This window comes from Capra hircus, chromosome 14 (genome assembly GCF_001704415.2).
Source record: "Capra hircus breed San Clemente chromosome 14, ASM170441v1, whole genome shotgun sequence".
In the NCBI taxonomy this organism is placed as follows: Eukaryota; Metazoa; Chordata; class Mammalia; order Artiodactyla; family Bovidae; genus Capra; species Capra hircus.
Window position 1 is genome coordinate 80,868,578 of NC_030821.1, and position 25,851 is coordinate 80,894,428.

The window sequence follows — 25,851 nt, forward strand, 5'->3', positions numbered from 1 at the left end:
TCTGGAGCCAACTAGGCGCAGGCCTCTTACCTGGATAGGGAGAGCCGCCGGGCCCGCCAGGACGGGGGGGCCAGGGGGCCGGGGGCGGTGCTGAGAGGCGAGGTCGGGGTCTTCTTGACGATGCGGTAGCGCGTCTTGATCACTTTGCTGGTGGGAGGGGGCCGCTGGCCATGCAGGCTGGAGGCTGCAGGGAGACCCAGACACAGTGGTCAGGGGAGGTGGGGGAGCTGCCCACTGCTCGATCCACCCTGCCCACACCCACCCCGCTCCGGGGAGCCCAGCAGCTCCTGCAGCCAGAGCCAGCAGCAGGGCAGGCCCAGCTCCCGTGGGCAGTGAGGAGGGGCTGTGGGTGGGCCGCGGAGGCTGGGGTGCAAGGCGCTCATCTCTCTGGCCACCCTCACTCGCCCCCTGCATCCACGCAGATTTATGTCCTTAATCACTTCCGTTTCCATAACATTTTGCAGAGTGATATACACCACAGCTTTCCTCCTTGCTGAAGGTTTCATGCAATTAACAGGGATCTGTTTTGCCCCAGTTCCCTCAACTTGATAGCCAGCAATTTCTCCATGGCTTCAAGGAACGCATCTAATTCCCGCCTTTCGTAACGCACGGCTCTAACTGCCCAGATAATTAAAGCTAACGCAGCGCTGCCACCCCTCGTGGCTCAGCCAGCACTCAGGCCAGGCGGCTCGGGCCCAGGTTCCCAAGGGCGCCTCTCCTGGGGCCCACTTCCACATGCCTTCATGCAGCCCAGGGCTCTGCCTGGAAGGGGGCTACAACCACCACCCCCGCAGCGGGTGAGTTCTGGGCAGCACAGCTAGGGGGGATGGACACACGGGGGCGCCAGGAAAATGCACTGGTCTCACCACCAGAACTCCAGCACAAGGAAGGGCAAGGATCAGCTAACCCTCAGCTGAAGGCCGCCCGGGCCCGGCATGGCCCAGGAGTGGGCGCGGCCCCACAGGGCCCCACGTGCCTCGCTGCTTTACGCCAGTCCCGGCGGTGCCCAGCCTCCCCACTGTCCAGTGGCACAAACCAGTGCGTCCTGACCTGAACCTACTCCCCTGGGCCAAGGACACATCTTCCCAGCACCTGCAAACCCCACAGGAAGCAGTTACTGCTCTGTGAATGGTGACGGTAACTAACTAAAAACCATCTCCCAGAGCTGGGAACACAACAGCCCACCAAGTCACAACCAGTCCTCCCCTGTCAGCAATCAGTACCTCGGCCTGGACCTCTTCTCCATGCCCACCCGCCCACCCAGCGAAGTGACCGTACCTGCACAGCCTTTGGAACGGGCAGTATGCCTCCCTGTCCAGATGCTGGAAGGGCCCCGCCTTCCCATGTGAGATGGCCAGGACGCAGCACAGACTCCAGGCCCTCCTAGCAATCTCCACAACAGAGGAAAGTGCAGGCTCCACGCACCCAGCCGGGTCAGGTTAGGTGTGGGCTGCAAGGCCCAGGGAATGCTGAGGGCGCGGGACGCCTCTGCTCCCCGGGACTGATGGCAGGGACCCACAACCACTGCCCACCAAGGGGGTCCACAGAAGTCGGGGCAAGGCCGGGCTGGCATCCCCCCCCCAACCTGTCTCCATCTGTCGGTCTCCTCGCAAGGGTGGAAGCTCAGGAGGGGTCACGGAGAACGTGGGGAGCTCAGCAAAAGCACAGGCTCACCTGGGGGGCCAGTCCTGGTGAGTGACCGAGCGGGCGGGTCTGCAGCCTCGGGCAGCCCCACACCATACACAGCCCACCATACCCTGGGTATCAATAAATAAATGTTTGTTGAATTGAATTTTCAAGGTCTTACAAACAAGGAGAGACCAACGAAAATCAATAATAGCTTGTTCCAACTATGAGCTGAGAAACATGAGAATTCCTCTGAGTTATCATCAAGCCCCACATTGACCTCATGGCCTCCAAACCCACCCCAGCCCCCTGCTCACAGAGCCTCTGCACCTGGACAGACCCCTGCCTGTCCCCTCCAGTGGGGCCGCCCACCCCCCGCCCCATTCTGACCCCTACAGCGGCCACCACCCACCAGCTGGGGCTGTGACACGCACCGCACAGCCCAGGAGTGCCCTGCTCTGCAGCCTGGGGCACAGCTGTGTGGGGTGGGAATGGGCGCTGGGCCCTGAGGAGGCCCCCGCCCCAGCCTGGCTGCTTCCATCCCACGCTCCGCCCCCTCGACCAGATGCAGGCCCCCTTCTCCCATCCCCTCCCTGCTCCACCAGGTGCCACCTCCTTCAGGAAGCCCCTAGTCCCCATCGCCCAAGGGACTGAGACACAGCCTCCAGGCCTGGCCCTAACTCCCGCCTGCAAAAAGCACTGATATTCACATCTCTTTGCAATGCAGCCCTACTATGAGAGCAACTTTATCATCAACTTACTGCATTTTCCTTATTGGTGCCCCGTTACCGCTTCCAAAAATACACAAATTAATTAAGTAGACCCTCCCTCTTAAGAGGCTCATTGTCACTCTCCAGACATCTCCCGCGTCACACCTCCGCCCTCCAGATCCAAGAGGCAGGGGAAGAGCACAGAGCCCGTGCCCCGCCCCCACAGCGTGCTACGGCCCCCGGCCTGGGCCTGCAGACCCTCCCGCTCTCCAGTGGGAAGCATGGGCCCAGGGGTGGACAAGCCTGACAACGGCCCCAGAGAGGACTGTCCAGGGCGCCCCTGTCCAGGGCACGAGCTCAGCAAGGCGGAGAGACGGGTGGCGTGCCACCCTCGTCCTAGGGGTGGTAGGACTGGGGGCTCCTAAGACCGCACATGGCACACAGGGGCCAGAAAGCTGGGGCGGGAGGCCCGGCAGCCCCAAAGCCTGTGTGCAGGCAGAGCGGCGGGTGTGGTCTCCAGGAGGCAGCATGCTCCTCGAGCAGGCAGGGCCACCTGAGCCCAGCCCAGCACAGCCCCGCCAGGCAGCAGGCTCTCCCCTTCCTCCTGGCTGGCTGAGGTCTGTGTAGATAATCATGTTATTTAGATAGGATGTTGGTTTAATTCCCTTCATTACAGACTCCCAGGGCTGTAATTTTTTTCTCCGCATGATGTATTCCCCGTGGCACATTTCACTCAAATCAAACCCTTCGCGCCTTTATTGCCAACGACGCCCGGGCGCCGCGTTATCAGGCCCACACACACAGCCCTCTCCGCCCCGCTGTGCAGAGGTCACTTCTAATGACTAATCGATCTCATTAGCTTCCCTAATTAAAAACTTTACTACCGCAGTGGAAGACAAACTACAAAAAAACTGCTGGCATCATATCTGAATGGGTATGAGCCCATCTATCAGCTAGGCCCTGGCCCCGCATGCTGAGCTCACGGCTGGGGTGGGGGGGTGCTGCCAGGGAGGCCAGCCGCGGGGCCCGGCCGTCTGGGAACGGGGGAGAACCAGCCCTCGGGGTGGCCGTCGGGCAGCACCGTCCGCAGCAGCCCGGCCTCCAGCTGACCCTGGCCCCCACCCCCCCTCAACGAGCACCACAGACAGCAGAGCCACCGGACGGAGGGCAGGCCCTCGCTGTGTCACTGCGGACTGGGGTTGAGAGGGAGTTCAGGCTTTTATGGAACTTCAAAGGGCGAGAACTAGGAGGAAACGAGCTGATTTCACGACTGTTTTAACGAGTGAAGAGGAGCTAGAACCGGAGCGCCTCTGAGCAGAGGCTGCCTGGGGCTGCTGATGGGAGCACGAGGCGGCAGGAGGAGCCCCCGACAGCCGCTGGCCAGTCAGCTCTGGACATCCCAATGAGGCTGGGTGGGCGCCGTCAGGAAAGGCGGGGCGGGGGTGGCAAGGCAGATCTGGGACTTTGAGGAACGTGGACCAGAGGCCTGTCGCCAGACTTCCCCTGACTGGGCCCCAGGTCCCGCGGCCCATCGTGCACCAGCTTCCAGGTCCACACGGGCACTGGAGCCTCTGGAATGGGCAGACTGAGCAACAGGCCGTGGAAGAGACCCAAGAAAGCAGACAGTCACGGCTGGGCTTCCCGCGCAGTCCAAGGGTGCCACCCTCGCACCTGAGGGCCAGCAGAGCGAGGAGACAGCTCAGCGCCACCGGGGAAGGCTGAGCCGGAGAGCATGGCCGCCTCCAGCCCTCCCGCTCAGTGGGGTGCAGAACAGGACAGCTGGGCCACAGCCACCGCCTGGCGTCCAGGCAGGGGATTCGGCAGAACCAGACGCACGAGGCGCCTGGGCCAGGCACAGCCTGAGGACCGATAACCCCACCCGCCTGTCAGACACCCCAGAAACCAAGCTCTGCTCCTGAAGGGGGCCCCAGGCCCCGCCAGTGAACGGAGTGGACAGGGTCAGTCGAGCACCCAGCCTCCCAGGGTCTTGCAGCACGGCCGGCAGGCTGTGGGGTGAGCCTCCTGCCAGCCTGGGTGTCCCGTGCCCAGTCCTGTGTGGCTCAAAGTCCCCCTGTCACCGAACCTGCTCTTCCTCAGCAGCTGCCCTGACACTTCCTCACACCCCCAACTCCGGGGTAAGACAGCCAAGAGGCCATGTCATGGCTCAGGCTTTCAGAAGCCCTGGGAGCTGCCCTCCACTCCCAGTAACACGGGTCCCACTGGCCTGTCGCCTCACCAGCAGCCCGCACTGCACCCCACTCCCTAAGGCTGCTCAAGGGCCCCACATCGGGGGAGGCCTCCCCCTGACTGGGGCCGTGGGCACCAACAACTGAAGCAGCTTCTGAGCACCCAAACCTGCTCCTCCTGGGTTCCGAGGTCTGAAAGAGCTTTCAAGCCCACAGTTCCCAAGAGGGCTCCCCATGGCGCCTCTTCCTAGGGCGCCCCCCAGACCACCCCCAGCCTCCACGAGAACAGGCCCCTCCAGCTAACTGCCTGCTTAGGAATCACAAGGCAGGGAACTCAGGGAGTACGCCCACAATGACATCGCTGGCCGGGGTGGGGGGGTGGGTCTAGACAGAGGGGACGGCATGGCCACAGCTCCTGGGACAGTGGGAAGCAGGGAGGCCTGCAGGCAGGTAGAGAGTCTGGGACTGCCCTGTGCTGCCTCGAGGCTGGTGGAAGGCTCACACCTGGCCAGCAGAAAAGAGCCTGCCAGATCGCCAATGACAGCCCTATCGTCTCTGGACACCACCTTTTCTGAACATCAGCCTATCTGAGCTGTTCCCTTGATGACACCTATGGTCCTGGAGACAGTGAGACCACAACAGCATCAGGAGGACTGAGGAGGGGCACACAGACCCCAAGGGCCACCAGGAGAAGCTCCACCACCTGCGGGAAGCAGGGGGATGGCTGCCAGGCCAGAGCTGCTCCCAGAGGGGTGCTCCCAGCAGACACCAGGGGCAGGGCAGCTCCCACACTGGCCCCACACACCCTGCGGAAGGTCCGGGACCTAAAGCAGAGCCGGCGAGATGCTGCCTGCAAAGAGGTGGATGAAAGCAAGCGTCATGGCAGGAGGCTGGGCCCCCTCACCCCGCCCAGACCTCAGTTCTCAGGGGAAAACCCAGGGGGGGCTGGCTCTAGGAGGTGCCTCCTTGTCAAGAGAAGTGGGGACCCTCAGCCCTCCACCCACTCCACAGAGGATCCACAGTGCCTACCGTGCAGCAGAGCTGCCAGGCACATCAGCCCTAAGGACGAGAAGAAAAATGACCTGTCCACCTTGCCCCGCATGAAGGGACCCAGGCTGGGCCAGGGCGGGCGCCAGGCCAGGGGCCTCTGTGTAGGAGTCTCTCAGGAAGGACAAAAAAGGGGCTCAACTCTGACGTCAGCCTAGAAGACACACGGCTCCAACCATAAAGACAGCCAGAGACACACTGCGACCTGCCCCTGCACCCACACCTCCCCCAGCACCCCAGATCTCCACCTCGCCCTGCAGGCTCCCTGCGCCCCCAGTCCTCACCGGGACAGCGCTCACGTGGTGCCACCCTGGGCCCACTGCAGTCAGTGCTCTGGCCGGTCCCAGCCCAGGACCTGCAGGTGCAGGGCGTGCGGTGACCAGGCCTGGCCCTCCCACTCCCACCACAGGAGGACAAAGCCTCAGGACAAACCGCACTGGCTAGGGCCTTCTCCTGGAGGAGGCAGACGCCCCGCCCCTGCACTCGCTCAGTGGGAGCTGCCAGGAATCGCAGCCCCCAGCGCTCTAACGAGCTTCAAACAGGGGATGACGGGGATCGCAAAGTATGAATTTTTATGAGTCTAATAAATCACTCCACTTTTCCTGTGCCTGATGGCTGCTGGCACTTCAAACGGTGGACAAGCCCTGCCACAGTCAGTGGCTCGGCCGCGTCCCCGCAGGCAGCCACACCGGGGCCTGGGTATGGGGGAGAGGTGGGGGGGAGGGTAGAGGATGGGGGGAAGGGACGGGGCTGCCGAGGCCCCTCCCAGTTCCCACAGCACCCAGCTGTGCCCTCAGGGCCAGCCCTCCTGCATGTCCCCCAGGAACGGCTCAGGCAGCCTGCAGAGAGGCTCTGCCAGACTCTGACACACAGAGGACCCACCCGTGCCTTCCAGGCCAGAGTCTGCACAGGGGGCCCTGGGGAGAGGGGTGGACGCGTGGACATGTGCTCACTCACACACTCGCTCACTCACACACTCGCTCACTCACACGCAGGCTGCAGGCACATGTCAGCAAGGGGGAGGGACGCCTGTCCCTGAGAGGGGAAAGGTGGGCCTGGGTCTTGCCCCGCGAGGCTTCCTGTCTCCTGCTCCAGGGACCAGCCACGGTGAACAACTACCATCACCAAGTCACAGCGGCAGCCCGACTGGGCTGCACGTCACCTGCCCAGAGGAGCGTGGGCACCGGGGAGGTGACAGACAGCCCTGTTGCCGCCTGGCCCCGCGCACCGCCATCCCACGCTACCTGGTGTTTAATGACGACACTGTCAGCCAGAGACGCACAGCGCCGGGACTGTCAGGGCCCTATTAGAGGGAAGATTGAGACCCTACTCTTCCCAAACTCACTCAAGCAACACAAGCTGCCGGTTCCTGTAATTATCGTGCACGAGCCATCGACTGCACGATGACACCGCCCCGTCTGTGGGAAATGGGGGCAGTCTGCTCCCTGGCAGTCGCTGTACATTATGGGGGGTGGGTCTTCCCACCCCTTTAGGCGACACTCTAAAGGACGGAGGAGGGGAAGGGAGCACCTCCTAGCCCCCGCCCCACCTGCAGGCCCTGGGCACAGGGGGCAGGGAGCCCGAGCACATTCCAGGGAGGCGCGCCCCAGAAGGCAGAGGAGACAGCACGGCGTGTGGCTGGGGATCGGCGCGGGGGCAAACTCAGGGAGCAGGGCCCACAGGTGCAAGAGACAGCCACACCCCAAGGCCAGGCGCCCCAAATAAAGGCAGGGAAGGCAGGATCCAGGCCAGGCAGACAGCCCACCCTCCCCCCACTCCCCCAGAGACAGGGCCAGGCCCGAGTGGGCAGAGAGCAGTGTCCAGACATGGCTGAACCCCCTCCCACAGGAGACCAGGCAGCCCCTGCCCGGGTTGAACCAGGCTGTGCTGGGCTGACGCGCCTGCCTGCAGAGGTCCAAGGCCTGACTGCCCAGGGGACCAGGGGCCAGCCAACACCTAGCCCCTCACTGGGTCTGTGCGCACATGGTCTCCGTCCACACAGGACAGCAGGCCTTTCTCACGCCTGTGTCCGTCCATCTGGGAGCCTGGGCCAGGCAAGCCCGGAGGAGAGGGAGATGGCCTGGGGGGGAACCCGCTCCCCCACCAGGCTGCGACCCCAGAAGGCCAGAGCCCTAGGGAGCATCAGGGACTCCCAGGTCCACCAAGGCAGTGGAGGGGCCTTGTCCACACCCCACTGACAGCACCAGGGCCCCCAACAAGCCAGGTCAGCTGAAGGGACAAAGCCAATCCTGGGAGGTGAAGGCCCACCCCACCTTGGCAGTTTCTGCTGAGGTTTCTGGTGGCAGGAAAGTGCCCACCAGTCCCAGGTGGACAGAGGCCCACATTCCAAGTGTGAGCGACGGGGGACATGGTGCAGAACACGCCTGCTCTCCCCACGGGGCTGGCCCAGATACTAAGCACAGTGCCACGGGACAGGCGCCAACCAACATGCCCGCCTCCACCCTCTCACTCTCAGGGACCCCATCCTCACCCACGGGTGGGGGGGGAGGTACCCAGCAGACACGGAGTGTGCCCCTAGACGTGTGACAGATACCGGGCCTCAGTCGTCCCCAGGAATCTCAGTCCCACTACATGGCCCAGAGCCGGTGGCCCGGGCGAGGACAGCGCTCCTCCTGGCCACAGCCTGGCCCTTCGGGCGCCCAGCCCAGCTTCCTCAGAGTCGGGGCCAGAGACAGATGCTTCTGAGAGAGCCTGGAAATAACCTCTCTATAAAAAGCAGTGACCACGGAGAGAAAACCACATGTGTCCTCACAAGTGCCAGGCTACCCAGATTCTCCTGGCCACTTACCTGTCCTATCCGGTGGCCACAGGAGCAGAGCTGCAGCCCAGGGGCAGCGAGCAGGCCTGAGGGCACCTGGGTGCAGGGCATATCTGGCCTCACTCAGCCCTGGAGCCAGCCGGCCCAGCCACAGACGAGCCGGAGACAGGGCGCCGCGGCGGAGGCGAGAAGGCAGCAAGAGCCACTGGGGCTCACTGGCCAGAGGAGGCCCGCTGCCATGTGCCGCCCTGCCAACCGTGGAGGTGGCGGGAGGGCAGCACGGGCTGGCCAAGAAGTGGACCAGGGGCCCCCCACCCTCAGCTCTGAGCCCTCAGGGAGGAGCCTGGGCCTGGGCCCCTTCAGGGTCCTCTGGCCCAGCAGCCCTGCTCAGGGACAGCTCCCAGGCTCCACCCGCAGAAAGCACGCTGCTAGGGCCAGGGTAAGGCTGCAGGAGGCTGTAGCCCCACACACCTCTGAAGACAGGGCCTTGGGCCTCTGTGGCTGGCAAGGGGGGAGGAGGGGTGGGAGGGGGCTGGGCAGGCAGAGGCCCAGAGCAGAGGCCTCCCAATCTGAGGGTGGTGGGTGCCCCAGGCTGGTCTGCCTGAGGCTGGTGGGCTCTCCAGCAGAGGGCGCCGCCTGACGTGAGGCTCAGCGCTGCCGTCTGGAGCCGGAGGCAAAGGTGCCCGGAGGGAGGGAAGGCCACCCCTCACTGTTGATGCCCAGGTCACAGGGCCTGCCAGTACCGCACTCTGCAGGGGTACTCGGGGTGCCCGAGCTCAGGAGGGCAGGTCCTGAGGGCGAGCCCGCCCCATTCCAACATTCCAGACTCCACACGGGTGCAGATGAGCAGAGATGGGAACACGTGGTGCTGGTGACTCGCTGCACAGCGTGGCTTCAGCAAGGCTCACCCCGGACGCGCTGGGAGCCGTGGGCCCGGCCTGCTCCTCCCCACCCTCCCGCCGTACCCCCCAGGCTCCATGGCGGCACCAGGGCTGGGAGTGTGGGTCTGCTCGCAGGGCCAGGGCCTGCCTTCCGTCTCCTGCACACAGCGAAGTATGCCGTCTCTCCCCCAAAACCCCAGGCCCGACTGCCCACCCCACATACCTCTGCCGCCTGCAACGAATCAGGACCAGGTGGCTGAGCTGCTGCTGGTGTGAGGGAGCGAGCGGCTCTGAAGGCACTCGCCCCTGCACCCTGGGACGGCTGGATGGACAGACAGACGGGCTCAGCCGCCGCCCCAGCCTCACAGGATGCCCCCTGCTGGGTGGCGAGGCCATTTGCTGCCAGCCGCCGGGGCCCACCCGTGCCCAGCGCTTGGAGCAGCAGCCACTGTCACACCCAGCACCACGGAGAACAGGCTCCGCACAGGCCGCCGATGTGCAAAGGCAGTCAGGTGGACAGGGGCCAGAGCCTGGGGCTCTGCACGGCCTGGGGCACACCGTGAGGAGAAAACAGCTCCGAACTGGCTCAGAAAGCGCTGTGCTCCAGAGAAGGACAGCAAGCAGCCAGCAAATGTGGGGGGCTGGGCCCTGCCCCAGGCCCATGGCACCCAGAGGCCCTGTCTGGACCCCCAGAGGCCCTGCCGGACGTGCGCCTCTCTAGGGCGGAGCGATTGGGGCCAGGCTGATGGCCCAGGCACTGGGCCCCCAGACTCTCAGACTCTCCTCAGCCAGGCGGGCAGGAGCACCAGGAGGAGCACCATGCCCCCAGGCCCTCGCCACCCAAAACCAATGCAAAGGGAGGGAGTGAGCACACCAAGAACCAGAGCCCAGCCCAGCGCCACCCCGTGGACGCCCGGGAGCACACTGACTCCCTCAGCGCACCTGGGGGGGGCACCGTACATCTGTAGCAGGTGAGGACAGGCCCCCAGAGACCCTGGCCCAGAACCCCCAGGGCCTGCCCGAGCACGTACCCGAGGGTCAGCTGCCGGGGGCACAGGAGGTGGGGAGGACAGCGGCTTGCTCCCACGCATGAAACCCCACAGGAGGGACCTGCCACTGCCCTGGGCTGGACCCTGTCCTGACGCCGCCCGGACCGCCAGCAGCGGGACTGCAGACTCCTGAGGACCATCGAGCGCGAGATGCCAGGGGGCCAGGAGAAGACACGGGGCAGAGCAGCAAGCACCTGCACGTCTCATGGCCAGAAGCTGATGGATTTGCAGTCGTTGTACGCAACTATAGACTTTCTTTGCAAATCCCATCAATTGTATGCATTAGGACCAAACCTGGAACCGGAAGGATCCCTGGGAGCACTGAGGGCCCCGGGCCACACAGGTGATGCTCAAGTGGCACCAGAGGTCCCGCTGGGCGGGAAGGCCTTTTCAGCATGGCATCAGCCTGGCAACGATTAGTCTGGGGAGCCCAGGCTCACCTCCCACAGACACCAGAGGAGACAAGAAAGCAGGAGGGCCACCAAGAGTAGAGGGCCCCGAGGACACCGGCGCGCGCGCAGGGTCACGCGGTCCGTGCAGATGCTCCGACAGCGGAAAAGGCGCAGTCCCCCTGCAGAGGGATACCGGGCCCCGCCTTCCCAGGACAGCTGAGGCCTCAGCCCGAGTCCCTCCCGCAGCAGAGTTAACTGTGGGGCGCCAGAGCGTGGGAAGCAGAGGGTCTCAGCTCAGACCGGGGGAGGCCCGCACTTGGGGCCTGTCCTGAGCGGGCTCCATTTGTGCCGATACGGCCCCAGGGCTGGAGTGGGTGACATGGGCACAGTCCTGGGGGCTCCAAGCAAGCACACCAGTGGCCACCACCTGCCGGCTCTGGGGCGGCAGCGCCTCCTGCCCAGGGCCCCTTCCCCACCCAACGGGGAGAGACAGGGCCTCGGGCGCATGGAGCTGGGGGCCGCATGGCACCAGGTCCTGCTCCTCCCCACAAGCTACGGGAGCGATCTGCCCAGTAGCCTGAGCCCCACCGGCCCAGCCCCCAGGCACCGTGGAGCAGAGACTCCTGCCCTCCCGGGGTGAGTGCCAGCAGAGGCCTCGCCACACTCGGGCGGCCCAGAGGAGTGTGCACTGAGGCGCTCAGCTCTCAGCTAGACCAAAACTGATGAAAACCTTCAAGCCGCGATTCACCTAAGCATGATAGATAAAGCGCGCGGGAAGCACACCGTCACACACCTGCTGAAAACCAGAGACGGAGAGAGCTCCGCAGCCAGACGGGGACAGCGGACCCCACAGGAGAGCAGGGCCGACCGGCAATGGCCAGGCCTCCCCCCGGAGTCCCACAGCCTCCCACGCAAAATCGCTCTCCAGAGAGGAAGCCTTCGGATAACCATCCACTGAGAGCAATGGCCCCCAGAACGGCTGCAACATCACAGGAAATCTCAAGAGGTGTTTCTCAACAGAAGGCAAGGAAGGAATGAAACGAAATGGGAAAATGAATACGTAGGTGAGTCTGGGTCAAGGCTGACCATACACAACGCTTTCTAGAGTCTAAAACACATGGAGAATTAAAATCATGGTAGTTCCAGCACGTCTGATGGAAGAGAAGAAACAAGGGGAAGGTGCTGTAAGCTTCTTAGGCTGTCTGGGGAGGGGTCAGACGGCAATTTCCAAGACCTGATAATAGACTCAAAAACGTACAATGTGACTGAAAGGAAAATAAAAGGAGACATAACAAACTAATGGAGGAAAAAATGGAATTTAAACATATACATCCAAAAGAAGAAAAAAAAAGAAAAAAATACAGAATAGGTACAACAAAGAAAAAGCACATAGGAAGAGACCGTGTTAAAACCCAAATACACAAAATACACCCAACTGTAGTTTATTGGGAACAGAAAATCTCTTCTTACAAGGACAATTTCAGGTTGCCCTTTTCTAAAAGCAACTATTTGCTAAATACAAAAAAAAAATCTAACCATAATACAAAATGGCTTTTTTTGGATTGTTTACAATACTTTGTGTTGTTTACTTATAAAAGTAAACATGTTTGCATATGTCATGCACCAATATTTGCAGAGTATGTGTTTGTGTGTGTGTGTGTGTGTGTGTGTTAGTTGATTAGTCGTGTCTGACTCTGCGCAACCCCATAGACTGTAGCCCACCAGGCCCCTCCATCCATGGGATCCTCCAGGCAAGAACACTGGAGTGGGTTGCCATTTCCTTCTCCAAAAGGAACTATAGAAAGAAAGTGAAGCCGCTCAGTTGTGTCCAACTCTTTGAGACCCATGGACTATAGCCTACCAGGCTCCTCCATCCATGGAATTTTCCAGGCAAGAGTACTGGAGTGGGTTGCCATTTCCTTCTCAATGTATGTATGTACACAAGTGTATATGTACACAGTTTGCGACATTAACTAAAAGAAAATCGGCCTATATATACCTACTTTAGAGAAAGTAGACATTAGGGCAAAAAGCTGGAAATTTAAAAAAAAAAAAATTCATAACAGTAAAGATTCATTCCAGCAGGGAGATGTAACAATTCTAAATACTTTGCACTCAGTAAAATAACCTTAAAATAAATACTAATGCAAAAGTGACAACTGGAGACATGAGCACATTCACAGGCACAGTGGAAAGTCTCCACACCCTCTCAGAGACTGGAAAAAACAAGTCTTTCCTGCCCCTCAAAATCGGGAAGTTCACCACAGGTCTGAAAAACACAACGAATACAACTCTCCTTACAGCCCCAATCTCACCAAGTGGAATCATTCTAAGCACACACAAGAGCTTTACCAAAGTGGACCCTAAACCCCCCCAGTGAAGGCGGGGAGTGGTCATTTTACAAAGAACCTCAAAAGCCTCAGAGATTTAGAAATGAAGCAATCCCTTCTGAATAACCCTGGGTCAAAGAAAAAATTACAAAAAAACTTAGAAAACGTTTTAGAGGAACACAAAATTAGTTAACTTGCAAAAAACACCTAAGGCTACGCTCAGGGGGAAGTTTACAACCTTACATCAGCATATTTCAGAAAAGAGAGGCTGAAGGGAAATGTCCAGCCATCTGACCCTGGTGTGCTGCGTCCAAACTCGGCGCACTGGCCCGTCCAGGTGGCTCTGACAGCAGCCCCCGCCCAGGCTCCTGCCTCCACGGCTGGCACTGCCAGAGCCAGCCAGGGACACCTCCAGCCAGGCCCACCATCAAGGCAGAAAGGCCTTGCAGCCTGGCACCTGCTCCCTGCCTTCACAGCACAGCGTGGAGGCAGCAGCCTGAGCCAGATTCAACCAGGCCCCAACCCCTCCTGGCACCCTTCCCCGTGAAAACACACGGGGTCACGAGAGCCAGGAACAGAGTGCTCCCCGGGAGAGGCGTCTGCCGAGATCTGAGACACCATCTGGGCCCAAGATCAGCTCCCCACCCCAGTGGCCGCAGCTCCATGCCGAGAGGGACAGGAGAGCAGCTCCAGCCCAGAGCCTGGCTCTGAGTCTCAGAGGGAGGGTCCACTGCATCACTGCCTGCCCTGCACAGGGCCCGGCCAGGGTGTCCAGGGGAGTCTGGGGGTGTTGTGTGGAGGAGTTCAGGGCAGGCTCCTGGACTGGGAGCCATGGTGGTCTCTCCTGCTCCTCCCACTAAAGCTGGAACCTCAGGGCAGGACCGCTCCAAGCTTAGTGACTATCCCTCTCCCGAGGCCGGCTCCACAAGGTCCACCCTGGGGACACCCCCACCACGGCCTGGGGGGTCTCCCTCCTCCTCACGGCTAGCCCTGGCAGGAAAGAAATCCGCCCAGAGGACTCAGGCTGACGCGGCCCTGCCTCCCAGGCAGCTCCCAGCACCAATCCCCGAGCCATGGCCAGGCGGGGCCGCCCCAGCACACCATCCACATTCGTTAAGACACCTGGGGACCCTGCCCACAAGCCGCCAGGGCCGCAGTGGGAACACCACCCCTCCTTCTCAGGCAGGAGCGGTCCCAGGGCTTCAGCTAGAGACACGGCGGTGCCCTGGCTCCTGGAGCCCACAGCACCCCGGGAGGCCCACGCCTGCGAGCACCACACAGCACTGCGTGCACATGCACACGCTCCCACGCCAGCTCTGCCCAAATAATTAATTAGCACTGCCACGACAGACGTAAACCGGGAAGCCTCCGACATGCCTGATAATTTATGCAAGGCTCAGGATCGCTGCGACTGCCTTCCACAGGGCCTGCTTCAGCGTTTTCCTTTTCTCTTAGGAAAGCAGGGCTCCGGATGGAACTGCTCTTGCGCCCTTTGCAGTGTTGGGGCAGTAAAACTGACAACCCGTCTGCACCCCAGCGGGAGAGGCTGGATCACAGATTACTCCAAGGTGGGAAAATCCAGCAGCCAGCCAGTCTAGCATCCACCAAACCTGCCCTCAGCACCTGACCGCCCTGTCCCCTCAGCCGGCACAGAAACGCCCAGAACACGAGGACAGAGCAAGGCCCGGTCAGCGCCAGCCTGGAGGCTCAGGGTCAGGGCTTTTCACACCTTGGGGAGGCCCCAGGATCGGAGCACAGGCCAGCATGGGGATGCCTCAGGAAGCCCCCAGGCCTGTGTCCCCTCTGTGCCACGGTAAGCCTGCCTCCTGGCCCTCCCAAAGCACTCCCCAAAGGGCACTAGTAATGAAAATGCTACTGATGAGTGTGGAGGCCCAGGGCAGGCTTCGCTCTGCCCCTCTGACCACTGACCGCGGCCCGGATGCCAGCAAGGCCAGGCACGGGGTTGCCCGGCGCCAAGCAGTGGGTTCTGGGCTGCCTCCGAGAGCCATGCTGCAGGGCCACTACCTGGCCCACTGCCTGCTCCTGTCCACTGGGCACACCTGGTCAGAAGCGGGGGTGGGGCGGGGCCCTGTCAGGAGGGGTGCAGGCCTGGTGAGACGGGAGGGGCCAGGGAGGGTGTGAAGAGGGGCGGCGTGGGCAGAGTGATTAGAGCAGGGCTGCTGTGCACCTGGAACCTTCAGGCCACGGAGGAGGTTAAGTGAGGATGGTTTTGAGCACACAGCAGGCGGGCGAAGCACTCCCTGTCGGTGTCCACCCCAAGTCCCCGAGCTGGTGCTGCTCGAGGAGAGCCCTGCAGAAGGCCCTCGACAAACTGAGCCCCACCGGCTGGTTTTGGCACCCAGGCAGCTGAGGGCCTGCTCTGACCTCCACTGGCACAGAAGGGCACCCAAGGGACCTGGGGACAGCCCCAAGGCAGGCCCTTCAAGCCCAAACAACCGAGCAGCGGGGGGGCAGCCCCAGGATGTCCCCTCAGTCTGCCAGCAGAGGGCCCACCACGGGTCTGTGTGCCTCAGGGAACCCCGGTCCACACAGGCCCCTGTTCTGGGCTGGGGGAGGGCAGAACAGTCACCTGGGGCCTTGGTGAGGAGCCCAAGCACTGGCAGGGAAGGGCAGCCGGGCAGGAGCCCATGGGGGCCTTGCACGGGAGAGACTCCCTGACAGCTTCCTGGACAAACTCGGACACAGGGATTGGAGTTGCAAGATGAAGACTGGGCAAGCCCCACCCCGCGACCGCCCTCTCTGTTGGTGACCAAGGATGCGTGCCCACCCCACTGCACCCACAAACAGGTGACGGCAGACCTTCCAGACCGTGTGGCTGGCACGGCAGACTGAGGGGCGTGTGGGGAGCACCCGCCACGAGCTTGGCAAGCTCTCGGCCAGAGGCAGGCGCTGTGTGAGGCCAGCAGGCCTGAGGGAAGGCCCTGGCGCCCTCAGACCCACACCTGGCTCCCCCAGGAAACTGGGCCCTTCCTGTCAAACACGGCCCACACGCACAGCCCCGCCGCATCCAGGGCTCCGGACAGGCGGGCGAGTGGTGGGGGCTATGGCCGTGTGCCCACTGTCCTGGGCAGGTGAGGCGGAGGAGGCCCCACCCCAGCAAGTCCTGGGAGATGAGGACACCACTGCCCGTGCAGTCGCCTGCGGCTTTTCCTTGGCCCAAGAAGCAAACATTTGCTGCTCCCAGGAAGCCCCCTTGCGGTGGGGGGGAGGGGGGGGCAGGAAGCCAGCCTGGAACCAAGTGGCAAGCGAAGCGCGGGGCTCCTGTGGCGCCCGCTGCACTCTCTTTGCACACGGGGAGTCAGGGTCTGCGGAACACTTGGAGCCTGTCACCTCAGGGCACCTGAGTCACAGTGCTGGGCCCAGTGTGGTGGGGAGGGGAACCCCAGAGCGGGCCCTGAAGCCCCAGGCGCTGGAAAGTGCCCGCCCTCAACATACTCCCTAGAAGCTCTCTACTGAAGGTTCTCTTCTCGGCAGCCTTCTCTGGGGTCTGTTTGCCCTGAGGCAGATTAACTGAGGTCTCTGGCAACCAAGGTGCAGGCACTCCCCAGGGAGCATGGGGGGCGCTGTCGCATGGTGACCCCCAGGGACCACCTACCCCTTCCCCAGCCAGAGCCGGCCTCTAGGCCCAGGGACTAGGGGGAGGGTCAGGGGGAGGGTGGGGGTGGGGCTTGGCTGGGAGCCAGGAAAGCAGGGGAGAGGCAGAGAAGGCAAAGAAAGTAAGAGGCGGAGTCAGGCTGAACCTCCAGCTCAGTCCCCAGGCACAGTGTCCACGCGCCTGCTGAACAATGCAGTTTTGAATTCAATTAAAGTGATTATCTGTTGTGCCAAATAAATTGTGTACAGCATACATCCTGCGGCACTTTACACCTCCGGGCTCATTATTCCCTAACTGTTTCCTCCTGTTTATGCGCTCTCAAATTAAATTGCTGATAATATGCGCCAAAATAAAAAATGAGCGCACCTTGTCCCAAGAAAATTGATTCTCCCTTTTCCTGAGCCGGCGATTGCCAGGTTTTATATACTCTGTTCCTGGTGATCATTAGTAATTCAATTTTCTTTTTATTAGCCCTCTTATCTGCTGAGCAATATAGTGGCAGAGCTGACCTCTTTTGCACGGGTAAATGTTTAAAATCTTTTCCCTGATTAATTTTGCCAGTTAAGAAAAAGAGGAGAAATGGCCCGGCTCTTAGCCATCACAATGAATAAAGCTTAATGTTGATTGTGATGGAATTTCTAATGCCAGGGAAATTGATTGAACGCGGCAATTACACTGCAATAGTAACTCAAGGGAGATGGGATCGCTTTCTCCTGGCCGCAGCCTTTTGGTTATTTAAAACAATCCAATTTGCAAGGATAATTATGTATTAGTGTTTTATCTGCCACTTGAAATGAACAGGGGAGTTTCGATACTGGCCCAGCATTAGCAGGTTATTGCTGCAAATTACTTGATATCTGCTTTCTTTCACATAAAGAGAAAATTAGGCAATCAATTACCAGAAAAAGGTGGATGAGTGATAAGAAGGGCGAGCGCACCCTCTTCTGGCTGCCGGGCCGCACAGCAGGCCTGGAGGGGACCCCAGGGCTCTCCCTCCCCATCCTCAGCCTGCAGCCAGCTCAGAGAGAAGGGCTGCACCTGGCGCTAAGGTCTGTGTGGGGAAACAGAGCAGAGATGCTGAAATAGGCAGATGAAGGGGCCGCCCCTGCGGCGATATGGACACACGGACACACACAGCTGCTCAGGCCCACCAAGGGGGTCAGGAGGGGCTCACCTGCTCACCCCAAGCACCCACAACATTAGATAAAAGCCCAAGTCCTGCACAGAGCTGAAGGGCCGGGGAAATGCTGCCCCTCCCTCCTGCCCCCACCCCAGGCCTCCCCCCTCCCCCCACCCCAGGCCTCACCCCTGCCCAGTCTCCACACAAGCCTCTCCCATGAGCTCCCTGCCATCAAGTCTGGAGGTAAGGACCCCTGCCCTAGGCCTGGAGGTCAACCCTCACCCGCAGGCCCACCCTGGCTCCTGCCCCTCCGGCCCGGTCACTCCTCGGGCCTGGACATGGCTGCCTTGTGTCCCCGAGCATGCTTCCATAGGACCCCTGTGCCTCCACCGTCCCTCGGCGGCTTCCCAACAGGACCCCCTTTCCTTACTGCAGCACGGCACCCCTTCCCACCCTCCAGGCCCACCTGCCTCTGGCCTGAGCCTCTCCCGCCCTCCGGGACGCTGCGCAGAGCGGGTCTCCATTCCTGGACAAGCGGAGCTCAGCCCCGCCGCAACCTCACCTGCACAGGTGTGTCCCCTCGCTCTCACCTCTCCTCACACAGGTGGGTTCAGGGCTCAGAGGGTGCTCCTCAGAGACGCCCCAGACTGCCTGCCTGGCTAAAGCTGCCCCCACCTCCCCATAGCTCCTGAGACACCACCGCCCATTTCCTTTTCCACAGAGGCTGAAGGCAGTTTTTCGACCTGTTTACAAGCACCCAAGGAGCTTTCTGCTTCTACCGTCCACCAACGCCCCGGCACGTGCAGACCACAGGGGCCAGGGCAGAGCCCAGAGGTGTGGCACATGGGAGGCTGACAGGTGGAGGACACGTGGGGTTCGTAAGAAGAGTGGCTAAGCGAGTGGAAGCCTTCTCCAAGCCCCCCAAGACGAGCCTCTTCCCAGCTCCCCCTCCATCTCCCCTGCAGGCTGATCTGTCCGCCTCTGAGCGGGAGAGCACAAGGCGCTGCAGTCTGCACCCCACACCCTGTGGTGCCCAGAGCGTTGCTCCCCCCTCCCTCCGAGTAGCAGAGCACCCTGCCAGCAGGAACAGCCTCCACCGTCCCCAGCCTGCACCCCACTCTGCCCGAGGCCTAAAACGGGACCACGTGGTTCCCAAGTGCAGGTGCAGCTCCAGGGAAGACACAAGCCACCTCCCCCTTGTGGCCTGGCACCAGATCCGTGGCCCCGTCAACCCGTCACCCTGTTCACCCTACAACAGGGTGAGCATCCTAGAGCGTCTCCAGCCCACGGGCCCGTCCCGCCCTCTAGCTCCCTGGCAGCCCCTCGGCCCGTGGCGCCTACAGCACGGCCGCAGCCAGGCTGTTCCTGGGCCTGGGGCAGCCCTCACCTCAACACCCAAACCACCAGAGCCCTCCAGCTTGGAACAGGGAGAGCGGGCCCCCAGGAATTCTGCATGGACAGTCCGCAGTGCTAACCTCCCCACCATCTGGAGAGCGCTCCCAGCCCACAGCACAGGATGACCTCTTTGACTGCACGGTGCTCCTTCCACAGGGGCCCAGGACACAGGATGGCAACTGTCTGCCTTGGGCCCATAGGCCTGCAGCCCAGTCTCCGTGGGGCAGGGGCAGCACAGGGCTGGCAGAGACACAGTCGAGGCCAGCATCAGTCCTTACATCAGGACCTAGCACTCCGGGCAGCAGGAAGGCAGCCAAGAGGCCCAGGGCCCTGTCTGCCACGACCATGCCGCCCTTAGCGCCTTCCCAGTGGCTGCTCCACACACACTGGCTTCCACAGGAGCCCAGCACCTGGCAGACACGCACCAGCTCCCCAAGGGCTCTGCTGGCAGGAGCGCGCCGCCCCTGCTGGGACACCCTCCCCAGCCCCCTCCTACCACGTCCCTCCCTCAAGACCCTCTGAAACACAACCTCCATGCGAGACCCCTCCTGGACACCCCCACTCCCTGCTCGCAGCTGGTTACTATGGAGACACCTCAGCACCTGCCGCTCGCATGCAGGCACCGGAAGGGCAGGAGGGAACACCCCTGCCTCGGGGTTCTGGGACCCCCAAATCCGGGGCAGCCCACCTCCCACTCCAGGCCCGGAGCATCACCACTTGGGGACAGCTCCGCCTGCACCTTCTCTGCCAACAGAGACAGCACTGTGACCGAGAGCACCCGGACAGGGGCCGCGCGGCCCCGCAGATGCCCAGCCTCCAGAGAGCACCCTGGCCCCTCTCCCGGCTGCCCCAAGAGGCCCCAGCTGGCCTCAGGCTCCCGGCGGGCTCCCCAGCCCCTGCCAGCCTCTCAAAACATGAGGCTTCTCCACTCGTTCTCTCCAGTCAGTCCCACAGCCAAGGCCCAACCCCCAACCCAGCCTCCGTGCAGCCCCCAGGGGCTGCTGACAGGCTCCCTCTGCTGCCACCAGGCTGAAATCCACGCTTGCCAGGACCCAGGGACATGCAGCCAAAGGCGACTGGGTGGGAGGGAGGCTGGTGCTCTCTCCACCCCGCGCAGGCCTCCGCCTGGGCCCCAGGGTCCACACTCTCTGGCCAGCTTTGTGTAGGTGCTGCACGCGGTCCTGGACCCCAGCTGGGCCCTGAGCACCAAGGCGGCACAGTCCCTGGAGCACAAGCCCCGGCGGCAGCACCCAGGACCAGACCCCTGGTGTGTCTGTGAGGAAGCCCCAGCTGCTCCGAGGAGACACCCAGGACCAGCCCCCCGAAGCACTGCCATCTCCATAGCGGGGGGCGCCAGGGACTCACTGAGAGGGCAGAGTGACCCCTCCCAGGCCTGCTCAGGCCTTGAGAGGAGGAGGCAGCAGCCCGCAGGGAGGGCAGCGAGAACAGGAGGGAGGGGTCCTGGGCGGCAACAGCCAGGCCTCCACCCCCTTCAGGGCTATCTGCCTTTCCCACCTCTGCCAAGACGATGCGGCTGTGCAGGCACGGAGGGATGTGCTGACGAGGCCGCACGTGCCTGCCTGGCAGCCTTTCCACGGCCCCCAGTGCAGCGCACAGCACCACAGCCCGGGCTGTCCACTGCCGCCAGGCCCAGCGGCTCTTGGGCCAGGGCCTGACAGCACAAGGTGGACGGGGAACATGGGTCCCAGCAGGGAGCAGAGCCAGCGCAGGCCCAGGGAGCCCCTCTTCCCAGCATACCTTCCTTGGAGGGGAGGTAGGTGCGGCCGGGAGGCAGGCAGCACGGCCGGGGCTTGGAGACCGGCATCAGCCCCTTGTTGGGCGTCTTCTTCGTAACGGGGCTGCTCTTTCCCCGGAGGGCCTGCTTCCGCCGCAGGCTGAACTGACTCTTAGCCATGGCAGCAGGAGGGGGGCTGCTCTTCTTGTCCCCAGGAAGGCTGCAGAGACAGAGTAGGTAGCTCTAGCAGGCACCCTCCCCGCCTTGCCCACCCAGATCCCAGAACCGATGGATCAGCCCTGGCAGGCAGTTAAGCCCCAGCGGGGTCTGGCCCCCCAACTTCACTTTCCCACCTGACCCACCTCAGTGGCTCCCTGCCCGTCCATCCCCCGCACCCCACCCCACCCTGGAGGACCCCAGAGCCAGGGCAGGTGGAGGGCAGAGGAGCACAGCCCCTGACTCCCACCAGGTGTTTCCACGACCACCTCCTGCACTTTCCCGGCAGGATGAGATGAGCCCCCACGTGGAACTGGGGGAGAAGCAGAGGAGGCAGGCGTCGTCGCAAGGAGGGGCCGCCACCAGCCCCGTGGCTCCCTTCCCCACACTCACTGACACAGAGGCCGCTAGAGAGAAACAGCAAGGAGGAGAGCACAGAGCCCAGCAGCCCAGACATCGCCTGTCCAGGGGAGCAGGGCTCAAGGGCAAGGTCAGCGGTGGGAAGGACCTGAGTGGGACTCCCTGGCAGACGGCATGTGTTGCCACGCCTGATGGCAGAGCCATCTGGCAGCTTCCACAATTAAGTCCCTGACCCTGAAGCCCTGGGCCACCATGCCATCTTCCAGCCTCCTCTGGACCCAAGTGGGTAGAGGGCGGGGAAGCTGATGTGCCTTCAGTGAGGGAGTCACTGTCACCTGGCTACCTTTCTCCTGCAGAGACCCTGCCCCTGGCCTGGGCACAAAGCTGTCCATCCACCATTCCACAGGCCCAGAATGGAAGCCACCCCAGCAGCCTCTGGTCTCTCACCAACAAGGGAAAGGGAGGGCTTGCTGGCGCCATCTCCACTCGTCCCCTCCCCATTAACTGAAAGGGACAGCGGTAACCGCGGCCTCATTCCCGCCAGACATGCTGACGCACCACAGGCAAAGCTCCGTCCTCAGGCCCCATCAGCAGCAATGCTTCCTCCCTGCCTCCCACACCCCTGCCCAGACAAGACCCGGGGAGGGGCAGGGGCCCGCACCTGGCACTGCCCCGCCTCCGGATGATCTTGGTGCGGCTCTTCACTTTGTAAGCCGAGAGCGGAGTCTCACTGAAGACAGGCTGCAAGCTGCTGGGTTCCACTGCCCGTCTGTCCACTGGGGGGGACCTAGACGGGACGGGGGAGAGCTGGGAGGCACAGTCCTTGCTGCCAACCTCTGACTGCCAACGGAAGGAGGAGGCCGAGGAAGCCGAGGGGCTGGAGGCCTTCCACTTGTACTTGCTGGGGGAGGCCCCAGGCACAGAGGACACGGCAGACCTCCTGGGCCTGGCGTCTGGGTCGGCTTTGAGCTGCGGCTTCTCTGTTCGTTCTGCTGAAGCAAAGGGGGCCTTGCACACATTCTCCGCCGCTGCCCTGGGACTGAGGGCCCGCCGAGAGGCCCGAGGACTCTTCGCCGAGGTGGCCACCCACTTGTAGTTGTTCTTCCGGAACTTGTTGGTTCGACAGGACACCAGCATCGAGGGCTCCCTGGTCTGCCTGGGTCCAACAGCAGGTCTAGCTGGGCCTACCACCAGGCCAGAGGCGGAGGAGGGGCCTGAGAGGCTGGTGTTCGTGGCCCCGCCCCCACAGAGCTGTGCAGCACAGCTGGCCACAGAGTGTGAGCCCGCCTTCCGGCCTGGGGCCATGCCGCCTCGCTGGGGCAGACTAGAGGGCAGGAAGCGGGCCTTGACCGCAACTGCACTCTCACTGACCGTCCGCCGGGGCTCCGAGGGGTTCTCACTCATGCTGCTCACTGACTTCACCATCCGGGGCTTGCCAGGCTCTTTCTGGCAGACCAGAAGGGGGTCCTCCGCGCTGCAGCTCCCCTTGGCTCTTCCTTGCCTCGAGGGCTGCCGCTGCCCACCAGGGGACTCACCCTCACCTTCCTGAGGCCTGTGGTCGTTCCAGGGGGGGTCCTCGTATTCTTCCAAGGAGGTGCGCAGGACCCCCGCAGTGCTGGCCGAGCCCGGCTTGGATGGTGGTTTGATCTTGATGACCATGTTCTGGTCTGGACTGAGCTGCACCTGCCTCTCCAGGATGTACTGCTGTGGTTCAGGACCCTGGCTGCCCTCAGCCCTGAGTGGTGGCTGCGCAGCACCATCACCGGGCGGGTCCGAAGAGCCCAAGGGCCGATTCACGAGGGAGTATTTCTTGCGCCACGCAGGCCCATGGTTCAGGGAGAAGCCCCTCCGGCTTGGACGAGGGTAGCGAGCACTGAAGGTCCTGCTGCTGTTGTAAGTGGGCGGCTGCCACTGGCAAGTGGTGGAGGTGCCCAGGGCGGCGGACGTACCTGGGGCAGAGGCACTGCCGTGGAGGCTTTTGTAGTCATCAATCAGACCTGAGGAGGCAGGAGCATAGACTCTGTCAACCGGAGGGTGAGGAAAATCAGGGAGAATCCCCTGGAGGGGCATCAGCTGACCAGACACCCTGTAGACCCCACTGGACCCTGCCAAGTCCTAGTACAGGACGGGCAGCCCCAGGGCCTGAGAACCACTGACAGTCAGCCTAAATCCCCTAGGCCAGTCTTTTCCATGAGCCTCTTCCCATCAGTCCTACTTCAATCCTATTTCTGGCTGCTTATCCTTAAAATGCACTCTTGTGGCATAATATTCCTTCTTCACCAGGGATATTACGCTGGGTTCCCAATCCTCTGAGGCAAAGTGTCACCCAGCATGAAGAGACCAGCAGGGCCCATGCTGCAGCGCCTCGAGAGAGACACGGAAGGCCTCCGGCTTGCCCCAAACACAAAGGGGCAGGGCTGCTCCATCACGACCTCCCTGCCTGGCACACTCAACAGCGAGTGTAAGATAACTGACACCCCGGGTACTCCACACGTGATAAGAATGTCCATCATCCTCCCACAAGAAGAGACGAGGCCTAACATTTGGAGTTCCAGTAGAGGGGACCACCAGGTGCCTTTCCAAGGAAGTCCCTGGACCGCGTGGCTGTGCAGGCAGACACAGGCCTCAGCTGGAACCACCCAAGCTGTCACAACTCAGCCAACAAGCCCTCCAGTTACAGCACCCCCCACCATATGTCCCACCTCCAGGCCCAAAGAGAGTCACATCCAGACCTGGTGACACCTCAGAGCAGGTATGATGGAGGGCCAGGAAGTGGCTTGGTAGATGGGCTCAGCCCAACTGAACTCTTCCCAATACACACTTCCCAAGTTCTTAAGTCTTCTCTTTGTGGGAATAACCTTTAAAACAATTTTTAAAAAAATGCAGCAAGCCATCTCTCATGACTCGTAAAGAATCCATCTGCCAATGCAGGAGACACAAGAGATGCAGGTTCAATCCCTGGGTCAAGAAGACCCCCTGGAGAAGGAACCGGCAGCCCATTTCCTTCAAAGCCCTGGCAGACTGCAGTCCACATGTGCTCAGTCGCCTCACTGACCATAGCCCGCCAGGCTCCTCTGTCCATGGGGCTCTCCAGGCAAGAATACTGGAGTGGGTTGCCATGCCCTCCTCCAGGGGATCTTCCCTATCCAGGGATCGAACCCGCGTCTCCTGTGCCTCCTGCACCGCAGGCGGGTTCTTCAGAGCATGAGGGATGGGAGGGATGGGGCAGCCCCGGGCTACGGTCACTGAGGTCGCAAAAGAGTCAGACACGACTTAACGACTGAACAACACGCCGTCTTAGGTCTAAAAATGGAAAAGTTTGGAAAACCCCGAAGGCCGGGGATTCTGGGCCAGGAATATCAAGCAAAATGTGGCTGTAAGGAGGGACAAAGGAGTCAGAACCGGGCGTCCAGGGAAGAAATACACACCACTGGCCCCGAGCAAGGGAGCGCGCCGGGGGGCGGGGGGGGCGCCGAGGCCGCGCACGCCCGCGGTGGCGGGGAGGGTCGCTTCCCGCCTGTTACTAAGCGACAGCCCCGCCGCCAGCGGCCGCAGCGCCGGTAACTCCCGCACCCGCCGCGGAAACCCGAGCGGGGCTGAGCTGGGCCAGCCGGGAACGCCCCCTCAGGGTCCCCAAGACCCGGCCCGACCCCACCCACCTCCCCACCGACCCGACCCGGCCTCTGACCCGCGGGCGGGAGCGGCCCCCTTCGGGGAGGCGGGCAGAGGCCCGCTGTGAAGCAAGGGGGAAGAAGGGGACGCGCGACCCGGGCCCGGCGCGACCCACCCTGCAGGAGGCGGATCTGCCGCCGTAATTGCTCCTTTTCCTCCATCTCCGGAGTCCGCGACGCCCGGCCAGGCCCCCGCGACGTCATCGCCGGGCGACCGTTTTACTGAAGGCGGGGCGGAGCGCTGGGAGGCACCACGACTGTGCACTGCGGCTGGGCCCGGGCCACCGCCGGCCGGAAGTGGAGCCTCGGGAGACGTGCGCCCACGCTCTGGCTGCGCCTGGAGGGGCGGGGTCACGCACGCGCAGTGCTGGGGGTGGAGGCCACGTCACTATGGAGCGCCAGGAATCCCCTCTCTGCGCCTGCGGAGGGGACGTTGTGGCGGACAGTCCGCGCCCTGAGGAGTTCTGGCCGGGTTCTTCGCTGAGAGTGTCCCTTCCCTGTGGGCCCGGGGCGAGGGGCAGAGCCGGGGACTCCACGCTATCCACGGCTCAGGTCCTCCCGCGTCGAGCTAGAGGGGGGCTCTGCAGGAGTGAGCCGGCGCGGCGAGGGCCTTTGCGGCTCTGTTATTGGGCGGCCGGGCACAGGGGAAGGGACGTCCGGGATCGGGGAGGCACTGCAAGTACGCGTTAAACCTCTGAAAGCGTGAAGGACTGTGCCGTTTCGGTGGAAACAAGTATG

At 62.4% G+C, this 25,851-nt stretch overlaps 1 protein-coding gene across 1 annotated transcript in view; it reads right to left on the reverse strand.

Moving 5' to 3' along the window:
- The window catches only part of ZC3H3 (zinc finger CCCH-type containing 3), a 62,191-nt gene extending 36,849 nt beyond the window's left edge, over positions 1–25,342 (reverse strand). The window contains exons 1-4 of the mRNA XM_018058668.1: positions 25,230–25,342; positions 22,104–23,439; positions 20,890–21,086; positions 31–184 (exon numbers count right to left, since the gene is read on the reverse strand). Of these exons, the coding sequence (XP_017914157.1) occupies positions 31–184; positions 20,890–21,086; positions 22,104–23,439; positions 25,230–25,317 (1,775 nt within the window). The 5' untranslated portion in view covers positions 25,318–25,342. The remainder of the gene's footprint in view (positions 1–30; positions 185–20,889; positions 21,087–22,103; positions 23,440–25,229) is intronic.